The 13650-nt window shown below is 42.4% G+C and overlaps 1 protein-coding gene across 1 annotated transcript in view; it reads left to right on the forward strand.

Moving 5' to 3' along the window:
- The first annotated feature begins 1167 nt into the window (after positions 1 to 1167).
- The window catches only part of SNX4 (sorting nexin 4), a 35211-nt gene continuing 22728 nt past the window's right edge, over positions 1168 to 13650 (forward strand). The window contains 5 exon segments of the mRNA XM_037397607.1: positions 1168 to 1230; positions 1232 to 1348; positions 2428 to 2543; positions 12951 to 13089; positions 13166 to 13315. Coding sequence (XP_037253504.1) covers positions 1183 to 1230; positions 1232 to 1348; positions 2428 to 2543; positions 12951 to 13089; positions 13166 to 13315 — 570 coding nt within the window. The 5' untranslated portion in view covers positions 1168 to 1182.

A 13650-nucleotide genomic window follows, 5' to 3' on the forward strand; every position in this document is an offset into this window, starting at 1 on the left:
TAAACCAGAGAACGATGGGGCTGCTCCTGAGTGCCCAAAACGATGTTTGGGGTATGAGGAATAAATGGGAAGAATCTCCGCTCTGCCCAGTTTGCTGCTCCACAAGGGCTGCGTGGGCACCTGGGGGTTGTGAGGGAATAAACCCAAAGGCTGCAGTCATGAGGGAGGAGATATATCTATATTTATAAAGTGTGATATATCAGCTGGTGCTCGGTAAAAGCCGTGGGGCAGGCTTGCTGGATGCGTCTGTGAAAGGATGGACCGGGAATCACGGCGATGGTGGTCAGGCTTCTTCCTGCTCAACGAGGAGAGGCAACGCAGTGGGGCTTTTATGAAATAAACGACAGAGGGGTCCCAGAGCTGGGCCTGGGGGTCTGAAGGGTGCGGGTGCATCCCTGCGAAGCGTGGCGGGGCGGTAGGCCCGGCGCCGGCTGGCCGAGGCGACAGGCAGGGCTGGGTGCCGGGCCCCCAGCGCGGCCAGCTGATGGAGAAGGCAGGGTGGGCCGGGGGTGAGGGAAAGCCAACACAGCACCGGAGAGTCCTTCCTCGCTTGTAAAGGAGCGAGAGCGGGGAAATAAGGGGCTGGTGGGCTTTAAAGAAATAACTCGAGCTGCCTGATGTTAACAACCGTCCTGTGGGAAAGTTAATGGCCGCTGAAACAGACTCCATAAAGCAAAGTGACAAGCTGCTGTGCTGCGGATGGAAGGTGAGGCACAGCACGGGCGCACCAGACCCCCCGCAGTGAGCTGAGGGGAACAACAGAAACACATCTTTAGAAACCAACACGGACATCTGTACGAGTGACGGCGAGCGCCCAGGGGAGCGCAGCAGGCCCGTCCCGCTGCTGGGCAGGAGCCTGGCTCTGCCCGGCCTCGGGCGAGCGGCGGGGGGACAACGAGGGGTGCCCGCACTCCCGCCGCCGGGAACGTGAGGGGCCACGGCTGGCAGGGAGCGGGGCAGGGCACCCGCAGCCCATGCGGGCTCACACCGAGTCAGCCGAGGAGCGTCGGTCGAGGCGGGCGGCAGCGAGGGCCGAGGGCCGGCGGGGCGCCCCCCGCCTCAGCCCGCCTCGCCTCAGCCCTCCGCCGGCCGCCTGAGCCGGCGCCCCGGTGGCGGCTGCGGGCAGCGCCGGCCCCTGGACGGACACACCCCCCACCCCGGCCGCTCGCTCTAGGACCTGCGATGAGTTTGCCCGCCGGAGCCGGCCTCAGCGCCTGCGCGGAGGGAGGCGGCTGAGCCCCATATCCCCATGGAGAGCGCCGAGGCTGAGCCGAGCGATAGCCGCCCGGAGGAGGACGGTGCCGCGCGCTGCAGCGGCCTCCCGCCTCCGGAGCAGCCCGGAGCCACGGTGAGGGTGCGGGGGTGGCGGGCGGCGGCGGCGGCGGGGCGTTCCTCCTGCGGGCCGCTGGCCTCGGCACGGCCTGCTCCGCCGGGGCCGAGCACCGGGCTTTCCTGAGCCTGCTGCCCGGCCGCCGCGCTTCCGGCCCGGGGCGGGCAGGGAGAGACGTCGGGATGGGCCGGCGCGGGGAGGCCGGGACCGGGCGGTAGCCGAGCGCTGCCCGCCGCGGCGGGAAGGGGCTACAGGTGGGCCGAGCCGCTCCCCGCCTGCCTGGGGCCGAGCCCCTGCTCGGGGCAGCTCGGGGCAGGGCTGTGCTGCCCGGCCCGCGGAGCTGGGGGGGGCGTGCGCCCGCCAGCCCCGTTCTGGCCGGCCTCGGAGGGCTTTGTGCACCGTCTGTCCTCACCCCTAGTGCCAGATAATTAATGATAATAAGTAGGAATAATGATCGTCGCAATTTGTCTCCCCCTTAATTTCTACAAATAAAAAAACCCCAACCGTCCCTTGCTCGATTCAGCTCTGCCTGTCCAGGGTGGGCGTGTGAGCCTGATGGACTTCAGCCGACTAATGTGTAAAAGATAACCATCCTCCTCCGAGAGATTAAAGGGAAAACATCCCGCTCCGGATGTATTCAGTTTCCTTTGAACGGGGACATGTGGTTACATGTGTCCCAGGTGTCCAGGGGAGGAATTTACCGGCAGCTGGAAAGTGTTTTGGGTTGAAAGTACTGGGATTGATTGTTTTTTGCTTTTTGTTTGTGTTTTGTTTTTTTTCTTTAAGGTTAGTTTTTCTTACCTTAAGGAAAAATGTTTCACCTTTCTCTATCTTCCTGTCTCAGCACGGCTTTTGGTGTCTGAAGTTGTTTGTTGACTTTAGGGTTTTTTTTTCCCCAAAAGCAGTTTTTTTTCTGTTCTAATCTGCAAATGTGATATTGAACACAGGTATAAAAGGAAGCCCTGCCAAAGTTGTTAACCTATACAGACCTGTCTTACTTGAACGAATGTGGTGTGGGAGAAGGGGAGGCAGGGTTAGTAGCCTTTGCCTTGCATGACTAATGTTACATGTATCTTTTATTTTCCTCCTCTAAAAAGATGGAAGAGTGTTTGGCAAAAAAAATGGAAATCACCGTTTCAGAAGCTGAGAAGCGGACTGGAAGGAATGCCATGAACATGCAAGAAACATACACTGCTTACCTCATTGAGACAAGGTGGGTGACGAGACCTCACTCTCAGAATATATGGATGTGCTATTCTAAACAGATTCTCCCTCCTTCCACCCCTAAAAATACTCAGGTGCAGTTGATGAGCGGATTTAGCTGGCTTATGATTTTTTTATGCTATTATCAACCCACTCGGAGGCTCTTTTTCTGTGAAAACTTGGCATTTGATCTCCAGTTCGGTACTAATGCTGGTGTTTTGTAACTGTGCGCTGTTAACTTTTCATTTGGAGCTAGGTGGAAAAATGTGTGTTTGAAAGATGTTGCTTTAATACAGTGTCAGCAACTGCTTGGTTATTTCTTGGACATGAGTTGGGTAAACTTATATACATATGTATGAGGTTGTGCATTGAGGTCTAAAGTAATGGTTAGGCTTGTTTGAGATCACAGGAAAATAGAGAAGTCTCATGACTTATGTCATGTGGTCAAAATTTACTGCTCCACTAATATTTGAAGTGTTTTGCTTCATCTGATCACCACATACTCCTCGTAGATGCCCTAAGGGTTAGGGTTAATTAACTATTTCCTGCCTTCATACTAGCTTGAACTTTCATTGGAGAGCTTATGGCTTTCAGTCTTCTTGTGTTAACAAGATTAATAGTACAAGTATGGTAAACATGCTTGGTACCACAAAGACAACTTGCAATTTTAAGTACTGAGTAGTGAACAAAGCTTTAAAAATCCCTTATACCTTATTATTACTTCACAAACAGTCACCAGATGACTCCTGTAATGCAGGATCGTGCTACTCAGCTGAAGCAAGAACTTCAAAATTAGACTTTATTAGGAGTTTTGTCTCTTTCCTTTTATATTAACAGCTTTAACCTTTGGGCCTTGCCTTGAGAATGATCTACTGTATAGATAAAACCTTCTGAAACAAAGCAGTTGCATTTTGCAAAGGCTCTGAAGAGTTCAAATTACAATGCTATCACAGAAGTCTTCTAGTTACTACTTAAAAGGCTTCTTAGCTTGTTTAACCGATGGACACACCCTTCACACTGACTGCAGACCTACTGGGATAGGTATGCTATATTTTTGCTAAACCTTAAGAATAAAATCTGAAATAGATGTACACTTTATTTTTCAAATATTGTAGCTCTTGGACAGTTGCTCAGATGTTTTTTAAAAAAATACTTTTACAGTGTATTGATATTAAAGATCACATTTTCTCACATAAGTAATATTTTTCTTTTAATAATATTTCTGAAGGAAAAGAGAAGAAAATTGGAATCATTGGTGTCTAACTGTGATGTGAAGTGTACCCTGGGGCCATTTTTACACAGCCCCAGAACATGCTGACTGCATCTTCTTTCCCAGTAATCCTTGCATTACTTTAGACTCACTCCTGCTGGTCTTTCCCAGTGGTTCTTTCATAGTGGCAAAACCATGTTTTGCTGCCCAGACTGCTTTCTTTCATTAAGATTTATTTTATCCTGTGGTCAGCAAATACCAAGACCAATTACATGTTTGTCACAGAGCTATTGAAAATGTGGGTTTGTCACATCTCTAATAAAAAAGGTTCTCTATTCCTTTTGCTGAGAAGGCAAAATTTCTTGCATAAATATAATTGGTGGCTATTAAATGTGCTTCCTGCTGAGCCTGTAGCTGTAGGTGGGCTCCACAGCAATTTGTCTGTGGGTAATAGGATATTTTGTAGTTGAAGAATAAAATTCAGTTTATAGTAATATGAAAGGAAGACCACTTAATAATAGTTGTATTACGTTTATGTGAACTGGGGTTCCACCATTACTGCTATCTAGGATTTAATTTCAATTGAGGAATTGCATCTGGGTGAGAGACACAAGAGGGATGCAATTACAACCATTGCATATGCATTACAGAACAGGAGCTGAGTACCTAAACTTGCTAGTTTTGCTGGTGCTGATGAAACTCTTTTCAAAATGCAAGTGATGTTGTTCTTTTTTCTTTTCAAAATGAAAAGATTTATTACTATTCTCACAGTTTCATGTGCCTTTTGTTGATTCCCCCCCCCCCCCCCAAGTGATATTATACCCCTCTGTAGATCTTTGAGACAAAACAAACTCCACTGCTGTAGACCACAGAGCATCAGCAAATTCCAAGGTTCACACTTCCTGAAGGCATCCTCTTTTTTCCTGGTTTACACCTTTCTGCATTAACTCATTATATTTTTATGATGAGCTATTTTCGATGAATTAGTCTTGAAGCCAGTTTGTTTCACAGCTTCTGTTAAACAATACATTATTTAAAAATAACTTTTTATTTTCCCTGTGAGAACAAAGGAAATTTCCACCACTCTGTGGGAAATGGCATTAAGGCAAGTACAAATTCTTGTGATTAACATGTGTAGCTAAATATTTCTTCTTGAGATGCAGGTGCTCAGCATATCACTTGCTTTCTGTAAAGGAAATTGCAAATATTCAGGACCTCACTTAAATTCAAGCTTGCGTTGTTGTTAGAAATTTAGGCAGCTCTGTGTTACACCATAGTCTGCATGCAACTACAAGAACTGAGATGGTGTAAAACCCAGAGTTTGACTCCTGGTCTTGTACCCTTTGTTTTTCATGACAGAGCTGAAAGTTAATCTGAATGCAGAGCACCTCTTAAGTGTTGACTTGTAATTATAGTACATACAAGGATGCCTTTTTTCCCCTGTTCTCCTTTGAAGTAAACAATTTCTTTTGTAGTAGTTGTACACTTCCATTTAGTTAACTTTGCTTCCATCCCTGCTGACTTTCAGATCTCTAATCTGGTCTTCCTGGTCACACAATATGCTGATTAGAGTGGTGAGGGTTTTTTGTTATGTTTTGTTTTGTTTTTAAATGTGGCTTTAGGAAAAAGTAACAAAACTTTGTGTAGCCTGGTAGCTTGCTACTTAAGCAGGATCCCTGGTTTTCAGTCCTACTAGTCTTTACTTCCTTTTGAAGTAATTTGACAGGGTCACTCAGTGTATTTGCTTGTTACTCCCCCAGTATGGCTGGGAGGGAAGTTACTAATCTTATTTCTGCTTTCAGTATTTGGAAAGTTTTCCAATAGTTATGTTGTGACATGAGTGATACTTGGTTCTCTTAAAACTGTGGATTACCCATCCAAAGATAAAGGCTTCTAAAAAAAAATTCTATTGGAGAAATGAACTTGGAAATCAGTATCCAGACAGGTCACAATTCAATGGTAGCAATGCTGCACCATGGGACTTCAGGAGTTTTCATTTCGTTACGTTTTGTTTGAGCTTCTTTCCCAAACTTTCCTATTCCATGTAGGGCTAGGTGAAGAGCCCAGGCATGCATTTCACGGAGAGAGGCACAAAGTCCTGCAGAGGTATTTTGTCTTCTGATAAAACAACAAAATGCAGATTTTGGTTTTTGAGAGTCAGGAAGACTTGTCTTTTCCCTCCAAAAGGAGGTATTGGGAAAAAAGGAAGAAAGTCTGTATTCAGTATAAGCTTTAAACAGGGGAGAGTCAGGAGGTGAAAGACAACAGAGGAGTTGAAAACTTACTTTACCGCTGATTTTTACTTAGTGGTTACTATGAGTCATTAACCTGCCAAGTATATGTTTATGTTAGTTAAATATGGCAAACTAGGTGACAGTATTAAAGAAAAATAAAAATCACCTGGCTGTGAAAAATCTTCTGGCAAGAGAACTGCCTCTTCATTACACAGCTTGCCAGGTAACTTCTGGTGTCTTACAAATGGCATAGTTGATCCATAATGATTGCTCTTCTGTCTGAGAGGCCCAAATACAGAGACCATCTCTAAATAGCTAATGGAAAAAGTTGTCCAGCACTCTAAAATAATAAAACTTTATGTAGTGACTGATCCTTGTCTTCTGTGGGGGAGTGGGAAGTGTCAGTTCTCATACACTGGAAGGTCAAAGGCTGAAAGAAAAGTTACTGCTTCTGCAATTGAAGAGGCGATTGCTTTTACAGTGAAATAAGCCAATGTACTTCCTTCTCATAGGATTTAATATTTTGCAGCCATTCCTCTTTTTATTGCATTCAGAATTGTTTAATGGCTCATTTAAGATAATTACTTTTAAATAAGAAATGGGAAGAGGTTAATTAAGTGGACTAATGTTTTCACATTGGCACTTTGAATTAAGGCAAATGAACGTGACTTTTGGAGTAATGTAATTTTATAATCGCTTATGATAACATCAGTTATGAACGTAAAAGCTGAAGGTTTCAATTTTGTCTTATTTTTTTTAGGCAGGTTGGTTCATTCAATGAATAACTTGCATTGTTAAAACTGCACTTAGAGGGGGAAACCATATGGTTTTCCTGCCTGAAGACTGTACAAGTATTATATTGTGTTTTTAAAACCAAAACAAATTGAGAAGCTTGACTGAATGTCAACAAGTGATTATAATCTTAATTGAAACTGGTCTGCAGTACTTGCATTTAATGATGGAGTTCATAATGTGGTCTAAAAAATTAGATGGTAATGAAGGCATTAAGTGTAATGAGTACCTTTTTGGATTTCTACTTCCTTTCTGGAAAGGGGTTCCTAGGTAGGAATGCTCTTGTAATTGGTGATATTTTATGTAACCAGCTGGAGACTTTTTTGGTGTGGTGAAAAAATACATATTTCTCATCTTGCTTGCCTGTCCCAAATCCATCCATGCAGTTTCAAACTTTTTTTTCTTTAACTTTGTTTAAAAGGCAGTAGTGCGGATGCAGGCTCAGGTTTGGGGGCTGTGCAGTACTTTCTCACCACAGCTTTGCAAAGAACTTCGCTGCTCCCCCACTTTTACCCAGCTCTGCAGTGTTGTGCGCTCTACAGAGCAGAATATGGCTGCTTTTACTTTATCAAAGCCTGGATGTAAGGGGGAATCTTGAACTAGTGTTAATAATTTCAAAATGTGTCTCAAATTTATTGCAGTGGGGCAATTTAAAAAGCATTACGTCTTTGTTGTGGGCACAACATAGCTGCCTTCTTGAAATGTTGTCTTTCCCCACTGGTCACTAAGAAAGCTTAGAAGTCACTAAGCTGAAGTTTCACAGCCTGTTGGGGAGAAAAAAAAAGTGACTAAAGCAGGTGCTGCTAGTGGCAGAGGCAGCAGGGATTTCCATCCTGCAGGAAGGGGCAGCATGGTGAGGCTTCTTGCTGAGGCACGGCTGTTAGGGTGCAGCTTTTTGCGTTGGAGTGTTGGGCAAGAACATCCAGACATCTTTCTGGACAAGTGTGTACCTGCTTGTTTTGCTGTCATATTTATGCTCCCTTTACCTGTTGTCTCTCAACTGCTTTTCATGCAAAGCAAGATCTCTATTATAATGGAGATAGAAGCAACAACTGCAGCCACAAAAAGGCAGCATTCACACTTCTAGGACAGCGAGAACAAATGCATATTAGAATAAAAGAGATAAGTATGATTGGAGAAGAGAAGTAATGTCAGGCTTCTTAACACAGACTGTGTTGAGAAGGTTTCTATCGGATGCTGTCTATTTTAAAAAAAACAAACAAACTACACAGGCAGGTTTGGCCTTCAAGGTTCTCTAGGTAGTAATTTAGTAGTCTTCTTCAGGGTATAATGTGAGGCTTGTGTGTCCCTCATAAGGGTTGTGAAGCTTGATCAGCCTAGCCTGTTGTCCACAGATCAGAGTAAACTGACAGTAGGCTTTAGATCTAGTAAACTTCCTTAGTTTCTTCAGTGTGGGCAGTGAAGATGTGGTGAGTGGCATGATCTGATCTGGCAGTCAGCTTCCTTCCTCCTTGGGTTTTTGAGGCCCCTTGTGGACATAAAACTTCAAGTAACAGGGTGCCTGTATTTCCATTGTGGAATAGTAGTGGTTTGTTCTGATGTAGGACCAGGTGGCTGTAAAGCTGTGGTTTTCCTGCTGAAGTCCTACAGTCCTAAGTGACATTTTAAAAAATTTTGATTCCTATTTAATTTTCTGCTTGGTATTTGTGTGTGTGGACTGAGATGTTACTGCTCTGATTATTGTGGTTTTTGTTTTTTTTAAAGAACTGCTGTGTTCTTGTTAATTCTGGCAAATACGAAACTGATATAGCAGGCATGTTGAGAAATTTTTTGCAGGTACGGCTCCACATGGTCTTTGTTGCTGCTAGTTTATAATTAACTCTGTAAAACAGTCATGAAGCATTAGGAGCATAATTTACACTGGAACATTCTCTTGTCAGAAGACTGGTCTTTTATAGTGACAGCTTACTGATGGTGTGTGGACCTGAACCCTTACAAATGATAAATGGTCTGCTACACTTTTAAAATATGTGATGATCCTCCTGGTGTGTTTGCCTTCCTACAGTAGGACAGGAACATGAAGTATAAGTTCATTCTCTTTTAACCTGTAATCCATACTACAGGAATACATGTAGTTCACCAAACAGGTTTTAATCTGTGAAGTCACTTTTAAATTTCTAAAGACATTCTTTTTGATTGAAGTTCTTTTTCTTCTGTTAGTTAGTAGCAGAGCACTATTCTTTAGTTCTTTCCTCACATTTGTGGTGTTAAAACTGTTGAAACTTATTAAATGGTAATGTGGCTCTCTTGATGGCAGGAATTGGGAGTTCTGAGAAAAATACAGGTCAACTTTTACATGATGAAACTGACTTGGCAAAAATGTGTGAGTGTAGGAATAGAGCAGAATGAGTTAAGACAGATCAGCTATGGAAGACAAGCTGCCTAACTTTGTACTACTAACGTATATTACGTAATTGTATTTGATACAAGTGCTGTATCGAGCCACTTAGAAATGCGTGCTACCAAAATTTGGGATAGTTCTTTTCTAACATCTTGTGAAGCTGTATTTCTACAGAAGTGCACTTGAAAATGGAGTAGGAATGTTTGGACCAGAAACTTACGTGAAAGTTAAGATAAACCCCTTTTCATTCTTCTCTGTGCTGACCTCATCAATGTTATAGGTTACTCAGAAAGTGATAAATAGAAGTTCAGACTTGCACTGCACTGGGAATTGCTTGGGTTAGAGGCAGAAGGCAACACCTAAGTACATGCTGTGTTGAAATGAATGGCCAAATGAACTTCATATTCAAAGTCCTTCATATTCAGGAGGCCGAAAACTGTTTGTCATTGCCCGTGGCAGTATAAGCCCATAGAATAAGTTGTGGAGATAAAATAATTGCAGTGAGCGTGCTTTTCCTTAGGGGCTCATATTGACAAGAAAAGTAAGAATGATATTTTAAAAAACAGTGAATTGTTCTTCTTGCAGTTTATCTTTGGTGGTAACATCTTCAGTCTCTGTAACGCTACTGTATGTCTGAAGTGTGTTAGGCTGCCATAAACTGTCTGTAGTGTGTGCACACCTAGCCTGCCTCTAGTTATGAGGTGATGCAGTCAGTCATAAACTTCAGTTTCATATTTTTTTTTAATGTAACTCTCCTATTGCAGAAAAATCAAAATTGGAAAGAAGAGCTAGTTAAACACAACTCCTGTGCCAATCCCAGGGTTGTATTTGCTGTGGCCAGGAAATAGTGATGCATAGGAGTGACAGAGGCATTTAATAGCAATGGACCAAATGCATCCTGCAGGGTTTTTTGGGTTTTTTTTCCTTCCTCTTTTTCTGGTCTGATAGAACATCCATTCTGTTATGGAGAACTCCTTGTTCCAGATCTGAGATCTGTAATCTTCCTGCCTTTAGAGTAAGGATGGCTGCAGTCTGCTTTTTTCTGTGCAGTGCTTCCAAGCTCTAGGTGAGTCTCTCGTCTTCCTACTGGTGCAGCAGCATCTATATCTGCAGCACAGATGGGTTCTCCTGGGATGTGGCTAGGTTCTTGGGGCAATCCTGGTCTGTGTTTTTCTTGTCTCCCTAGTCATGTTGATTTGTGCAGTATGTTCTGAGGGTCTACATAAACCTATAATGTATTGATGGTGGCAGCCTTGCTCTAAGGTTTGATGATAACCCATGCAGAAGTAGTGCTCTTGAAACCTGTGGTCTGAGTCAGTGCATCTGTTGATAGCTGCTCAAGCTGGAGATTAAAAGGATCCCTAGTTCTGAAGTACTTTTATGTGAGCGTCTTGAATGGCCAGATTGTGTACCAGACCCTGCTGAGAGTTTTGCTTCTAGAAAAGTGAGGTTTGTGCCTTCAGCTTTCAACTGAACAACTAATCTTCCAGGGCATAGTAGCTTAATTCTTTATCTATATACATTTACCTCCAACTCTGCAATAGTACTATCACTGGATACCTGCTTTTAGCTGGAGTGTTCTTGAAGTTTAAATTGTGCAGTGTTTGTGCAGGGAGGAGTTCTCCACCGCCTCTCAGCCCAGTGCTAACCTGAGCTTACCCTCTTCAGAACTCCTGCAGTTGCAACTTTATTGAATAAAAATACTCCAGTAGGGAAGAATGCTGTGGGGTGTTGGCAGTGTGATTTAGCGGCTGCCAGCAGTGTGCTCATCTTTTTTAAGTAAGTCTCAAACAGTTTTAATCTGCAGCAGTTCATGTTGAATGATTATGAATACATCCTTTTCTTGTTCCTTGTCCATTTTTTTTTCTACAAATTCGGTCACCTGGAATAAATGTTCTTTCTACAAAGTAAGGATAGATATTCAGGACATGTTCTGTCTTACTCTTAAAAAAATCCTTTTGCGTAATTTGGTATTAAATCAACCTCAAGATGTAACCATGCTTTTTTGTTTTTTTTTAAACTGGAGGATATATCAAGTGTTCCTCTCTAATGTGAGTTCAGAAATGGATGACAAAGGCTTTTTATATTTTGTTTTAAGAGTATCAAATAATTGGGGTCTCTCTGGAGTGGGATTGTTTGTTTTTCAGTAAGTTCATTAGAAATCCAACCTTACAGGTTAAGACTAGCTTAAAGTCAGTAATTTTTGTGCTATTTAGATTTTTAAAAAACTTTACTCCAGAAAGTTCTTATGAATTCAAGAACTGTATAGTCTGAGTTCTGCTGGAAAAAATAAGATGGTTAATCTGTTCTGAGTACTGTATGAGTGAGTACTTGTGGTTCATAACTTACCATACCACTTCTGGGCTCTGCAGCACAAGAAGGATGTGGACATACCGAAGCAAGTCCAGTGAAGGTCCATGAAGATGATTACGGGCTGTGGAGTGTCTAATGTGCAGGGAGAGTCTGAGAGAGAGAGGATTGTTCAGCTTCCCAAAGAGACAGCTCAGGGGATCAATGTGTATCAATGTGTATCAATACTTGGTGGGGGAGGTGAAGAAGATGGAGTCAGACTCTGATATACAGAGAGAGAACAAGAGGCAGCAGCCACAAACTAAAATATAGGAAATTCTATTTAAATGTAAGAAGACCTCTTTGCTGTGAGGGTGGTCAAACATGGGAACAGGTTGCCCAGTGTAGTGGTGGAATCTTTGTCCTTGGAGATACTCAAAACCCAACTGGATGTGGCTTTGAGCAAGGGAGTTGTACTATGGATGTGCAGAGGTCCCTTCTAACATCAACTAATCTGTGATAATCTTGTAACACAATTAATACTGTAATAATGCCAGTGCTTTGTATGCTAATTAGTCACTTAATATAAGAGCTAAGGTAGATACAGACTTCACTGGTTTCTGTTAAGTGCCTTGTCTGAATTCTCTTGCAGATGTTAACTGCCAAGAAGCGTTGCTGATCTCTGATGCTTGCTTCACAATATTGCAAAGCATTTCTGTTGCTTTAAATGTCTTGTATGAAGTATTATTTTTTCAAGTTTTTGTATTACTTCTCAGTCATGTAATATTCCATGATTTCTCCTTTTATAGCAAGGTAAAATCTTTTAATAACTTGCTAGGTGATGTTGGCTTTAAAGTTTTCAACAAATTTTTCAGATGCATCAATTTTGTATCAGCTTACCTGTTTACTCTTGTCTTCAGCTAGTTTATTAGCCTACATGTCCTTAGTCCTTAAATATAAAAAGATACCACACTGAACAAAAAAAAGTGCTTTGAAATTTGCTATGTTTTTCTAAAAATATCCTTTAAAGTTTCTTAATATTTTTAAACTTATATTTTTAACTTTTCTAGCTGTTGCAGGCAAGACAATTTTTATCCTCTGAAGTGAAGACTTTCCTGTTGAGTAGTAAATTCTTTCTTGTAATACACTCTTATCCTTCAGCTGCTCATGAAATCGTGCTGGCTTGGAGCCTAACACTGTTCCAAGAGAAATATGTCTTAATTCAGCATTGATGTGAACGAAGTCACTTGTGTTACTATTTACTTGACTGTCACCTACCTGGTTGTGGTGTGATGGAAATGTGTTGACTTTTCCTGTGTTCCTAAAAAAATTTGGGTGCTATCAGGCAGAAATTATAAAAAAATTCTTGTTTACATACTTAATCTAAAGTAACCATTTTAAAATTATGGGCAAGTTATGTAGTGATCATTTACTGGGTAACTTTTTAGGGTCTTTGCTATAATTGTACTGATGGTATGAGGGAGAAGGCGATAGCTTAGTAATGCTCAAATCTGCTGGTTTATCTTTCAGAGTTGTTGAGTCCCAGAGTGAGGGACAGTGTGCCCCAGTGGACTCCCTGTGGCGACGTTACAGTGAATTTGAGTTGTTGAGGAATTATTTGTCAGTTACCTATCCACATATTGTTGTTCCACCTTTGCCAGAAAAAAGGGTAAGGAAGCTGAAGCTGCAGCTTGCTTTGTATTTTTTGTTCCTTATTTACTATTAACACTCTTCTGTTTAAATAGGCTGACTTTGTTTGGCATAAGCTATCAGCAGATAATATGGATCCAGATTTTGTGGAAAGAAGAAGAATTGGTTTGGAAAACTTCTTGTTACGTGTGGCTTCACATCCTGTTCTTTGCCAAGACAAAATCTTTTATTCATTTTTAACACAGGTATAGTAAAGCGGTGAGCTTTTTAAGTACTTTCTTTAGTGATTATTTACTTAAGATAATGTCCTTTTGCTCTTCCCTCCCATTGACCCATAGCTTATTCTGTGCCTGGAAGAAGGATAGACAACATGAGTAAGGTTGAGGTGGAAAAGGCTTGTCCGTCTAAAAGCTTCTTAACAGCCCACTGCAGTTGTACAATTGGCCTTCTAATGACTTTTTTCCAGTCTAGTTTTAAGGCTTATGAGAGAGAATTTCCACCTCTTTGGAACAGCATATTGGTAACTTAATGTGTGGTGATTGGGAAGGCTTCCCTAGGACTAAAGCTGAAATAGTTAGCA

This window comes from Falco rusticolus, chromosome 8 (assembly GCF_015220075.1).
Source record: "Falco rusticolus isolate bFalRus1 chromosome 8, bFalRus1.pri, whole genome shotgun sequence".
Classification (NCBI taxonomy): domain Eukaryota; kingdom Metazoa; phylum Chordata; class Aves; order Falconiformes; family Falconidae; genus Falco; species Falco rusticolus.